The 13,671-nt window shown below is 37.8% G+C and overlaps 1 protein-coding gene across 1 annotated transcript in view; it reads right to left on the reverse strand.

Annotated features, from left to right (window-relative positions):
- The window catches only part of SLC25A12 (solute carrier family 25 member 12), a 106,851-nt gene that overhangs the window by 27,992 nt on the left and 65,188 nt on the right, over positions 1–13,671 (reverse strand). The window contains exons 10-13 of the mRNA XM_047722159.1: positions 11,901–11,982; positions 10,263–10,421; positions 6,889–6,941; positions 6,561–6,641 (exon numbers count right to left, since the gene is read on the reverse strand). Of these exons, the coding sequence (XP_047578115.1) occupies positions 6,561–6,641; positions 6,889–6,941; positions 10,263–10,421; positions 11,901–11,982 (375 nt within the window). The remainder of the gene's footprint in view (positions 1–6,560; positions 6,642–6,888; positions 6,942–10,262; positions 10,422–11,900; positions 11,983–13,671) is intronic.

Consider the following 13,671-nt stretch of genomic DNA (forward strand, 5'->3'; position numbering starts at 1 on the left):
GGGAACAGACGAGTGATTGACTGGAAAGAGGCGTGAATGAATTTTCTGAGGTGAAATGTTCCATACCTTACCTCGAGTGGTGATTTTAGGAATGTATATAATTGTTAAAAGTCCCTGAGCTGACATCTAAAATCTGGTCATGTCTTAGTATCTTAAATATATCTAAGTAAATGATCATATATATGTATATATAGAGAAATATAAGCTAAATTTTTACTATATATGTAACAATATAGTTTAAAAAAAGAACTAAAGCCACTACAAAGTTGATCTAGATTTTTTTTTGACACAGGAAGAAGTCTTCTCTTGGATTTGATTTTCCAAGAGAACATGATCAAACAAAAGGGGTTAATCTGAAAATCAAAATACCTGGTGCTTGCATGAAACCAGCATATATTATCTATATGATTTGGGGTTGAGAGTTAACCTTTCTGAGCTTTTGTAGCTCATGTACCTATTTCACAAGAAGTGACAATGTGCATTACCAAAATACTTTGAAAACTCTAAGGTGACATTAAAGTATTATTCTTGCTCACAATAGATATCATAATTACTCAATTATATTTATGTCTGATATGGACATGTAATATGTATGCGTACACAGATATGTATGTATTTATACATATAAAAGAGAGGTTTTCTAATAGAAAAATAAAAACAGGGGCACCTGGGTGGCTCAGTGGGTTAAAGCCTCTGCCTTCAGCTCAGGGCATGATCCCAGGGTCCTGGAATCGAGCCCCGTGTCAGGCTCTCTGCTCAGCGGAGAGTCTGCTTCCCTTCCTCTCTCTCTCTGCCTGCTTCTCTGCCTACTTGTGATCTCTGTCTGTCAAATAAATAAATAAAACCTTTAAAAAAAAAAAAAAGAAAAGAAAAAGAAAAACATATGGCCTGATAAGAATGGCTTGTCTATGAGAACAATGGGAAAAAATGTTTGAAACCAATGGCTATATATACACCACACATACAGCATCCATAACATATATTCATGAGTAACTCTATATACAAATACACTTTTGCCCCAACCCCATCTAAAGAAGGGTCAACCAACTGTTAAACCTAAAGGTCATTTTATTGATACTGCAACAACAAAAAAATTTATGCCAGCACCTCTATATTATAAAATCTGAACTAAGTACTTTTTGAGAAGGCTTTGATATAGATATTAAAAAAAAATGGTTGGTTAATGTTCACAGTAAGGACTTTAAATTTGAAAATGCACACTCTGTTTATATTTCTAGAAGTATATACTTCTATATTCCCAAAGGTTATATTCTATTTCTTTTTTTTTTTTAGCATCTTACCATAATGCACATTTATTATCTCATGGTTTCCTTTTTTTTTTCTTCTTTAAATTCAATTACCCAACATGTAATACATCATTAGTTTTTGGTGTAGTGTTCAATGATTCATGTATTAGTTGTGTATAAAGAAGATGTCTTTCATACATACATTGGAATATTACTCAGCCATCAGAAAGGTTATATTCTATTTCTATGAGACTGATGTGCTGCCTACTGCACTAAGGAGACACCTATATTCTATTTCTAAAGTGAGATGTTCTACTGTGATTCTCTGCTGCCTGTAGGAAATGAAAGCAGCTTGCATCTCCGGTAAATCAGAGTCGACAAAATTTCCATCTGGTTTAAAAAAGAATGTGTGTGTGTGTGTGTGTGTGTGTGTGTGTGTGTGTGTGTGTACAGACACATGCATGTGAGCATGCATATGAGAACATTAGAAGGAAATATTCCAGGGCACCTGGGTGACTCAGTAGGTTAAGTGTCTGCCTTTGGCTCAGGTCATGATCTCGGGATCCTAGGGTTGAGCCCTGCATTGGGCTCCCTGCTTAATGGGGAGTCTGCTTCTCTCTTTCCCCCTGTCCCTCCCCACAACACTGCTTGTGCTCTCTGCTCTCTCTCCTGTTCTCTCCCCCAGATAAATAAATAAAATCTTTAAAAAGAAGAAGAAGGAGGAGGAGGAGGAGGAAATATACCAAAATGTTGACAATGAAAAATAAAACTACCATTTGGTAATATCTATTCTCAAGGCAAAAGACCCTAAAAAATTAAGGTTAATAATTCGTGTGAAAGATCAAAGACCTAAATGTAAGAGCTAAAACTATAAAACTCTTAGAAGAAAACAGAGGTATTAATCTGCATAATCTTGGATTAAGCAATAATTTCTTATATATTACACCAAAAGCACAAGCAACAAAATATGGTTAAATTGGACTTCATTAAAATCAAGTCCGAGTCTTCAAAGGACAGAAAGTGAAAAATATTGGAAATCACACGTCTGATAAGGGACTCTAAATATATAAAGAACTCTTATAACTTAATAATAAAAGACAATCCAATTTAAAAACAGGCAAAGATTCTGAATATATATTTCTCCAAAGGAGATATACAAATGCCAAAACATTCTTGAAAAGATGTTCAAAATGTCCATTATTAGATTACAACAAGATAACACTTCATATCCACTGTGGTAGCTATAATCAATAACAAGAATGTGGAGAAATCTGAACCCTTATACATTGCTAGTGGGAATGTAAAATGGTGCAGCCACTATGGAAAACAGTCTGGCAGTTCCTCAAAATACAAATTAGAGTTACTGTACAACCCAACAATTCCACTCCTAGGTATATACCCAAGAGAAGTGAAAACATGCATCCACATAAAACTTTTTACATTAATGTTCACAGCAGCATTACTCATAATAACCAAAAAGTGGAAACAACCCAAAGTTCAACAACTGATGCATAAGCCAAATGTGACATATCTATATAATGGACTATTCCTCACCAATAAAAAGGTCTGAAGTACTGATACATCGTGCAACTTGGATAAATCCTGAAAACATTATGCTGAGTGAAAAAAGCCAGACACTTAAGACCACATTTTTCGTTCCATTTATATGAAATGTCCAGAATTGGTGAATCGACAGAGATGGAAAGTTTATTAGTAGGAGGGAGAGAGGAAAGACTGGTGGGCAACAGCAAAAGGGTCCCAGGTTTCATTTTCAGGTGTTATCACACAATTTAGATTATGCTCTAAAATTAACTGTGGTGATAGTTACACAGCTCTGTGGCTCTGCTAAAAACTGCTAAGCAGTACACTTTAAAAAGGGGGAATTGTAGGGTATGTGAAAAGCTGTTGTTCTTAAAATATTTCTGAAACATAGCAGGCATTCAATGAGTGAGAGAATAAATAAATGAAAGAATGAATGAAGAGAAAGATATACCGAATACTAAAGAATATGGATTTGGAGACAGAAGTGGCTTGAATCTCAATTTTTCCATTTACTAAGTGCTGGATTTTACTGAGCTTTTAATTTCTTCCACTCTAGCTGGGAATAATGAGATGATGCCTGTAAAGTCCAAGTCCAGGGCAGGGTGTTCTATGGATGCTAGCTGTTATGATGACTTATAATCATAAGCATGTATTTTCTTTGGTGATATGTAGAAATGAAGGAAATCACAATAAGGAATTCGGCTTTCAAATTACCACCGTAGAATATGATTAGACTTAAGATTAAGTTTTATCTGTCAAGAATGATCAGGAGCTACCCGTTTTCTATGAGATATAAACATAACCCTAGTCTGGTTCCCTTCACAGGAAAAAAGAAAGTAAATCTCTCAGGCTTCACAGCTTGCTGAATGAGAATGAATAAATGGAAGAACAAATGAATGGAAATATACCAAATATGAATAAATATGGATTTAAAACAAAAGTGGTTTGAATCTTTACCACCTACTAAGTCTGGATCTCACTTAGGTTTATTTTCTTCAACTCTAGTTGGGAATAATAATGAGATAGATAATGCCTATAAAATGTTTGGGAGGGGTGCCTGGATGGTGTAGTTAGTTGGGTATCTGACTCTTGGTTTTGGCTCGGGTTGTGATCTCATGGTTGTGGGATCACGCCCCGAATTGGGCTCCATGCTCAGTGCAGAGTCTGCTTGGAATTCTCTCTCTCTGCCCCTCCCACTTGTGCTCTCTCTCTCCCTCTCTCTCTTTCTAAAACAAATAAAAAAAAAAATGTTCCGATAGGCAAAGTCCCTACTGCTCATTAGCAATCTTAGCAGATTAGAGCTACATTAGAAACAAAAACCAGTGTCAATGACAGTAATGTTTTAGTTGAGTGATACGTTTAAAGATGCTCATTACAGTATGAGCTACTAGATTTATAGTGTGCACTCTTTTTGCATATATCAAATATCACCTACTCTTAAAAATAGATCATAAATCAAAACAACCAACCAACCCACCCCCAAAAAAAAAATAAGGTCTGGATATTTTTATTTCTTGGTCAATTCATTATCTAGGTCAAAGAGCACCATTTTTCCTAAAGGCCAGCAGTCATTTTCCTATCAGAATTTCTCTCCCATATACAGGGAACTCAAAGCCCGGGTCCTAGATGATCCCTCTGCTGGGGAAAAACCCATAAAGCCAATACTGACTATTCAGTCTGAGCCATTTTTTTTAATCAATCTGCATTAGGTTAACACAAGGTAAAACTGAGTGAATTTTGAGAAAACAGCAACATTGTTCTCAGCTGGTGATACAGACAGCATTTAGCTGAACACCCACAGGGTCCCTACACATCTTTTCACCATGAGGTGAGGGTTCTCGTATCAGGCTCACAGGAAGCCACTCTTCCCAGTGTCTATCCGGTGGCTGCTTACCAGGTTTCATTCAGTAAAGAGAGCACTTCTATATTCCACAGTGCCTGATATTCTTTAAATAGAGACCCATTCATTCTGTTCAAGGCTTTATTCTCTGCTGAAATACATAGATGTGGGGAGAGGTGGCAGATTATGCTTTAAAGATTATTTACACTGTAGTGTGATTGAATTCATCAGTACAAATTCAATAAATACACATTTTCTTTCCTCCCTGAATGAAGAAATTTAGAAAAAAAAAAATGGAAGCAGAAAATGTTTGAGGTAAAGAACTGCAGACAACCGCATCATTCTGCCTAGAGCCCAACCTGTCTATTTTTCATGCTGTCAATTTCCAACTAGACAATCTATCAAAGTTCTCAGAAATGAGTCATGATTAAAGAAGAGATTTAGAGTGTCAGCATAACCCTCAAGGCACCCTAGACTTTAACAGAAATTCCCAAAGTTCAAACCTAGAAACAGGGTACATAGTAGGAAAAACAAAGGAACCAAAGATCTGATTACGGTTTAACCACTTAGGTCACATGTCAGACATGGGAACATGGGAACAAGTCAGTTTCATGGACAAAAACCTCTGGGTATTACAAAGGGAAACAGAAAAAATTAGCTACACGGAACAGAAAGAGCCTGACTTAGGAGACTTCTGGCAAATATATGCAAGAGGAGTGGCAAAACTGAGTTTGGAAACTTCTTAACCAAACTAAAACTAAAACCACTGAGAAAAAGAATATTTATAATTTGCAAACATTCTCTCATTTGAAGAGAAATAATTATAGCATCTAATTGGGGTAAAGGAAGAGGAGAAACTTCTTTGTGATCTGCTTAAACAAAGGTCTTATTCTATGATTATTATTTGTCTTTCATGAAAAAAGAAAGCTAGCCAAAGAGGTAAGTTTGCTTCCTGAGAATCCACTTGGACAGTGCAAGCATACACGCAAATGCACAAACATACATACACATACACACACACACACACACAGAGCCTTTTCACCTTTTCAATAGGAACTTTGGTTGCACAAAGGTGAGGAGCCAGGTATGTACCAGGCTGACAAATCTCATCAAAAAGAATCCAGAGCAGCCCCGCTCTCTGACCCCCCAGGGCATCTTCGCAGAATTAAAAGTTGCAAGGGTCACTGACCCCATCACCTCAAGATCCACAAGCAACTGAAGAGGGTTTAGCGAAGACTGTCAGCCAGTTCAACTGGAAGTTATTAAGAGTTTCAGGGACAAAATGGACTAAATAAGTCTTAAATCATGTATTAACAAATTTGAAATAAACAGCACAAATAAAATCAGTTGAGCTACAAACTTAAATTTGAGAATTGGTCTAAATGCAATGTCATGCTCACCCTTTAAAGATAGAAACCTTTGCGTTCAAAGTGAATATAATCTGAATCTCTGCATTCAGAATTGTAATAGCCTTAACATAATTATGGTTGTGTGCTATAACCTCTGGTCCCTAAAGAAGGAAAATTATAATTACTCCACAATGGTTTTCTTAGTCCTACTCCTAAGATATAAAAGCCCAATTAATCAATCATCTCACTTATTTTGAAGTTCCAGATGATATAAATGTATGGGAATACTACCCACTACTCTATTTCCTGGGATATTTAAAAATCAGGATTAGAACTTTAAAAGTGTGGAAGGTAATGCCAGGAGCTTTTAAGAGTCAGAGCCGATAAAAAATACTTCCTCTTTCCTTCATTCAAAACCAGTCAGCATCATGCAATGAAATTAAAAACTATTTCTTATGATCACTGAGAAAATCTTAGAATCCTTTGAGTTAAGAAGGAATGTCACTCAGTTATTATATCTAATGTGCAAAAAAGGTTAAAGGAACATGCTTGCCACGAGAAATGCTCAGTATTCATACTTACACAACCTCCAGCAAGGATTTCTGCTAAAAGTGGAATGGACCCATCTCTTCTAGTAAATTTGTCCCGGACAAAATCATTAACCTAATAAGAAAACAATATCAGTTAACTAGAATTCTCAACCATTTCCTCCCCTGGCATGTTACTGGTTTTCCAAATCATCAAAATACCTGTCTCATGATAAAATTAAGAATTATCAAATGTCTACATAGAAGTTGAAAGTTTTACAAACATCTTGATAGTGTGCCAGTCTCCGCAGCATCGGCCTTAATTTTTGGTTTCATGATAATCTAAACAAATGACATATAAATTCAATGAGAAAAAAACTTACAGTCAGTTTAATGGCCTTTTCTGGAGCAACTCCTATAAGCTGTGGTATCAGACCTAGGTAAACAGAGAGAAGCATTAGCAATATGAATGTAGTAGACATTAATATGTAAACCCAACAAGTTAATGGCTTCTCCCATATTATTTACCTATCGAACATTCTAGGGTTTTCACTAAAATATGAAAAAATGGATTGTCCTAAGAACTCTGTACATGTATGTAATAATTATTCATGTCAAACATAATGCTAGGCTTTCTTGAGGCTATAGATCCTTTTCTTAAGCATGCTTCCTTTAAAGCCTAGTTATCTAACATGTCTCAAAAAGTACCTGAAGAAGGAACGGAGGCCATGATCTTCTCTACTCCCAAACACTGCCAATAACAATGTAACCAAATTCCCGTCCTTTACAATCAACAACATACAAACATACACAAAGTCATTAGAGAAGTCAATGTCGTATGTTTGGAAAACCTCTGCAAAACATGCTGTTGAGTAGACCCAGGTTTTGGCACAAATGATGCTATTACCTATGTAATAGCATACGGTGGTTTGGTTATTATAGAATACCAACTCCCATAATTTTCTCTTTAGAGAAAACCAGAATTTCGTATACATATATTTTAAAGGAAGCCAAAACTGCAAAGAAAAACGCAGTTTTAAATATCATTTAATGGGTGTCTTCTATAAGCAAAAACATATGCCTCCTGCATTCTTATTTACTAATATATGTCAAACTTAAGACATTTCTTTTTTTTTTTTTTAAAGATTTTATTTATTTTGACAGACAGAGATCACAGGTAGGCAGAGAGGCAGGCAGAGAGAGGAAGGGAAGCAGGCTCCCTGCTGAGCAGAAAGCCCGACGCGGGGCTCTATCCCAGGACCCTGGGATCATGACCTGAGCCGAAGGCAGAGGCTTTAACCCGCTGAGCCACCCAGGCACCCCAAACTTAAGACATTTCAAAAGAATCTTCTTAAAACAAAGGAAATCATTATTCTTAGAAAGTTAAATTACCAAGGCTGGCTGCAAACTGGAAAAGAAAAAAATATATAAACAATTCAACATCTGTAAGGCTCAGCTTTCTAAAGCACACAGATTATCCAAATTGCTGTTGTACATTTTTTGCATACATTTTTAAAGATGCTAACAATAAACATTCTATACCCTTTAAATCACCCAGCCATAGGGGAGTTATGTATGTATTTGCATACTCACTGCTGATCTTAAGCCTACTTTGAGGATACTGCTGAGTGATTTTCTGTGAGTTGAGAGCCAGCAAGTAATCATACATAAAGGCTACTGTCAGTCAAACTGAATTATCAGTGACAAACACAAATCTGCACACACCTTTAATGGGTAGCAGGCTGATTTAAAAGAATAAATCAGCAGATGGCAGTCTTAACTTTCTAACCTTCATGATTATCAGGCCCTATTACTTTTAATCTAACTTCCATACAACCATGTCAGCGTATGTATTTGTTTTACAACTTGCCTCAATAAGGCTCATGGAATTTTAATAAAGTACTGATTTATGTCATTTTATCACTATTGCTTGCAAAGAAATTTAAGCTTATCTGTCAACAATTTTGTCAATCATCTGACAGAATAATGGACCGGTTCTAAGCAATATATGAAAATCTCAATAATCATAGTGTTTGCATACAGGACTCCTACAATCTTCTCTCTAATACAAGAGTCTCTCATTTAAAGAACTGATTTTATCAGCTCACATCCTGAATAAAGCGAACAATCCCTCCACCTCTCCCCACCCCCAAACTTGCCATATCAGACCCATTTAATTAACATGACATCTCTCTGAAACGAAATTTTCTGTAAGCATCCAACCATTGAGAAGGCTAAACTGTGAAGTATATACCCGGGTTCTTCTAATAGGAGCATTCTCTTTAAAAGCATACCAGGGAGGAAGAAAGATTATTATTCAACAAAGAAAGATTGGAGATGACAAAGCAAAAATCAAAACAAAACCAAACCCTAGCACCACTCAACCCTCCTTAAGTTCCTCCTTGAAAAAAATCTAGATATGCAGGGTTTGGTACAGTTTAAAATAAGCATTCCTATGCACAGACCTGCATTCTGGACAACACATACCTTTTCCCATGGAGTAAGTACATATTATACAGCTAGAATTTAGACAGGCTGGAGTTCTGAATACTTAAGTAAAATTAACTACGTGCATTCTTAGGAGCCGGGTATTTGAGCTGAGTTTGATTTGACCACCCTCTTTTCTTATTCTGGATATATATATAACGCCAAAAGTGAACATTCTCATGACCCTCTCCTTTAAATGTGAGCATATCAGGAATACATTTTTCACTTGAGTATCTGCAAATAATGCTAACCAGAGGTGTTTTTTTCTCCTGTCCGTGAGCAGAAGCTTTGTGCAGGTCCAATCTCTCTTCCCAAGGAAGAGGTTCTAAGCCCAACAGGTCAGCAGAGCTCAGAGCGAGCTGGGGATTAATGAGACCGTGTGTACAAACAAACAAGTACAGTAAATTCCATAAACGCTCTGGACTTGAGCATGTGGAGAATATTTTCAAAGAATTCCAAGTGGCGCCCAAAGGGATTAAAAAATTAATCTCCCTCCCAAAGGAAACCCTAAATTCTTATGTGAAAACATGAACATGAAAGTCATTCCCTCTCCAAAGAGAACAAGTTCCTACAAAGCCCACGGGGGTGGGGAGAATTCTACAAGGGGCTGTTGCCTCTGATGCTGACAGCACTGTGCTCAGCCTTGACTTGGTGGTAACATTTCCCGCAAAAGGAAATCTCTCTGCTTTTACTCAGTGCCTCTGAGCTAAGGGGGGGAAAGGAGAGAGAATGAGACCTGGGGCCAAAGGTTTTCTTTTACTCATTTTTTTTTTTTAACTTCAGAATACTCACTAGAAAAAAGACTTATGAATGGTCTCCTTGGAAGACACAAACACATCTGACATCTCTTTCAACTGAAACAAGTGCACAGAGGGTAAACTCACTTCAAGTAACAGCCTGGCTCTCATTTCACAGAGAAGAGGTACATCTTTCTTCTCTCACCCCGAGAAAAGCAGCTCTCTACTTCTTAGCTGTTGTCCTTTATTCAACTCAGCCTGAGTTTTTGAGAGCACAGGGACCATGGGCTCATGTTGGGACAAAGGCAGGATTTGGATTCCATGAAATACAAGTATCAGGGAGAAGAAGTGAAGGCCTTGTCTACAGACTAATACTGCTAGTTCCCAGCAAGAATGTAAAAAGGGAAGCCAGCAACAAGAAAATAAAAAGAGAGAAACAGCTCTAGTCTGACTGGACAGGCGACACACTGATTTTCAGAATCAGCTGGGGAGACAAAATCATGAACTTCAGCAGCTGAGCTCTGCTTACTCACCCCGGTAGAGTCCAAAGAAGCCCTCGTAGCGCAAGACTTTCTTAAAACAGTCAAAGCTGTTTTTGTACATCAGCTCTCCAACCACAGAGCCAGTGCCACGCTGGTTTTGCATGCGGGTTTTCACCAGATCTATAGGGTACACTGCGGTGGCTCCCACGGCTACAAATAAAACAGGGGTTAGGCTTAAAAGAGAGCATAGTTAAATGGAAGATCTTCAAGCACAACAAATCTCATCTCAAAGGACTCGAAAACAAAATGCAGGATCTATGCTCACACAAAAAAAAAGGGGGGACGGTGTGTTTTTTCCTTCTCCCATACACCGCGCACCGCCGAAGGATGACAGGCTAGCGACTGGGATCCATAAATACAGCTGCTTCTGAGAACAACTGCAATGGATTTTCAAGTCATTGCCAACATTAAATAATCCAGACTTGATTTTTTCTAACAATATGAGGCTACTATATATAACATATTTCTTTATATTTTCCATTCAGTGCCTAAATACAATACCATTTACCCCTTACAGTAATCATATATGTTCACACAGGTAGCTGTAATTTTAAAACTTAGTTTACTAAAGCATTTTGGTAAATTAATCTTAGTTACAAGCATAACATCAGAACCAACCTCAACATGACCTTATCCCTTTGTACAGAATTTGGTCTTAAAGACTTTATTTATTTATTTGACAGAGAGAACACACAAGCAGGGGGAGCAGCAGAGGGAGAGAGAGAAGCAGGCTCCCCACTGAGCAGGGAGCTGGAGACAGGGCTCGATCCCAGGACCCTGGGATCATGGCCTGAGCAGAAGCATACGCTTAATTAACCACCTGAGCCACCCAGGTGCCCCAGAGTTTGGTCTTTAAAAAAAGAATGTCAGGCTTTAGAATTTTTCAGAGATTGAAAAATGTATAAAATGACTTAGAGTGTTATATTTTTCAACTGTTGAAAACCAAAACATGTTCTGCAACTTCTAAAACTGAAACTGAAAAGAAAAAAAATAATAGTTCCATCAGTTCAGGCTTGTTTTAAAAAATCATAAACATTTTAATCACACCTCCTAGGTTCTTCTCAACAAAGCAAGTTCACGCTTTCTACGGAGAGATTTAAGCCAAAAAAGTCCCTCAAATTCTGCCCAGGAGCTAGGAGGGGAGGTTCCTTTTAGGAAATAGTATGTACAAGTCCAGATATTCTTTAAGCAGTAAAAAGGGAAAGGAAAAAAATGCAAGTAGAAAAGCCAAAGTGAATCACTTTAGGAGGTGGTTGTATTTCATAAGGTCCTGGGATTTCTACCCCAAATCTTAATTTCCTACCTGCCCTTACCCCCAACACCATTAACACAGTCTCATTTCGATTTCTTCATCCTGGTTCTCCGCAGGATAATTAAGATGAGTGCAGCACACGCCTAAACTTTCACCTTACTAGGGAGCTTTTGTCCTGAAGACAGGCTGGAGCCTGAGGGTCCACGGCTGTGCTGCAGCAGGCCCTCTGATCCCAGGTAGAAATCAAGAACTCTTTGGAAAACTCTGTGGTCATGTCCTGCAGGAACGATGAACTGCAGCTCTGCTGATCGGTCTCAGTCTAGTGAGATAATATTACTGAACACAAGCCGGGAACAGCACACAGCCAAGTCACTCACCTCCAGCAACTGAGCCCAGAGTGAATCTATAAGCAGACTCGGCAATCTGGAGCCAGACAGGCCTGCCTAAACCATGAGATTGCTGTGGGAGGAAAACATGTAAAAAAAAAAGAAAGAAAGAAAAAAAAATTTGGAAAAGTATGAGGCAAATTTTTTTAAAAAGCTACAATTCAGGTATTTTAAGATTTTAAAATGGATACCACAAATAGCATTTTAAAACCACATCCAGCCAAACAGATACCGTTACCCCCCCCCCTTTTTTTTAACAAGCCTATTAATACCTGATTTATCTGCTACTGTTGGGGAATACACCATCATTCCAGAGAAGTGACTCTTTCAGGTAAACTAACATTTGGGGTATAAAATCCCTTACCCCCTTCTTTACTTTAACCAACCTAAAATTTAAAATATTTCTGAAATGTGCAAAAACTACCTTGAGGGACACCTGGGTGGCTCAGTCAGTTAAGCGTTGAGTCTTGGTTTCAGCCCAGGTCATGATCTCAGGATCATAAGATCAAGCCCCATATTGGGCTCCGTGCTCAGCAGGGAGTCTGCTTGAGATTCTCTCTCTCTCCCTCTCCCTCTGCCGCTCCCCACTCCGCTCGCTCACTCATGCTCTCTCTAAAATAAATAAAATCTTTTAAAAAACAACACTACCTTGGTTCCTCGATCAGAGAATATTGATCATAATCTACCTTCTCTAACGACTGAGAGCTGTCATATTCCTAGGGCCATCAGTTACCGCATCAAGATCTAATGCAGTGGCATGTGCTGTCTTCCCAGGCCTCACAGATATTACTTCTTTTACCAACAGCTTCCTAATTTGGTTTTGCTGTCTCTCATTTACTAGGGCTAGAGACATCACATAACTAGGATTGTTAGAATTCTATTTGTAAGGCAAAGTCAAGTACTTCTCTTTGGGGCTAAAGCGAAAACCTTTAATAACTACTATTACAAGTGTTCAGAGCCTTGGACCCCTTATTTCTAGCTTTGCAGCTCACCACTGAGGTTATCACTACATAACTACAGGACCTCTGGCCTATGTTACCAAGCATTCCCTCTGCTAGGCTCTGCATTGTCCAGCTATACCTATGCAAAGAAAACAGCTGAGGGGCTTTAAAAAAATAAATTCCTAAGGCTTGGAGCTTATCTCTTTTTTAAAAGCTTCAAATCATTCTGCTAGGCAGTTAGGTGGAAAACCACTATCCTAGCCACATTTATAGTCCCACCATAGAGTCTACAATGATGATAATGCAAAGGAAAAAAGCCCTATTGTGACTCAGAATGTTATTTCATAGGCAGCCCCCAGCATATAGTATCTAAAATAATTGGCCTATACTTGTCTGCCAGTCTTGTTCTTTAATATTTTCTTCATGAAGAGAGCAGTTACTCTCTATAAACAGTTTGAGATGAAAGAATAAAATATTTGGTTTATCATAAAGGAAAGTTGAAACATATTAACTTGGAATAAGCTTTTAAAAGCCAGCATAATAAGAAGCTTAGATATGCCCACTAGAATAATTTAATGGAGAGGGAATCCATGCCTAAAATCTAAAAGAAGGGGGAAAAAAGCTAGTCCACTCTGCTTTGCTTTCATCTGTACAATCTCTTCAAAGCTCAATTAACCAAGCTAAATATGGCAAACCCAGATATTTACAAATAACTTGAGAAGCAGCCTATAAAGGGTTTATCTGCTTCTTGTTTTGTAAATTCTGTACCATAATAAGTGTGCTTTCAGGTTTTAACCAAAACATCTGATACCTAAATATTT

The sequence above is a fragment of the Lutra lutra genome, chromosome 3 (assembly GCF_902655055.1).
Source record: "Lutra lutra chromosome 3, mLutLut1.2, whole genome shotgun sequence".
In the NCBI taxonomy this organism is placed as follows: Eukaryota; Metazoa; Chordata; class Mammalia; order Carnivora; family Mustelidae; genus Lutra; species Lutra lutra.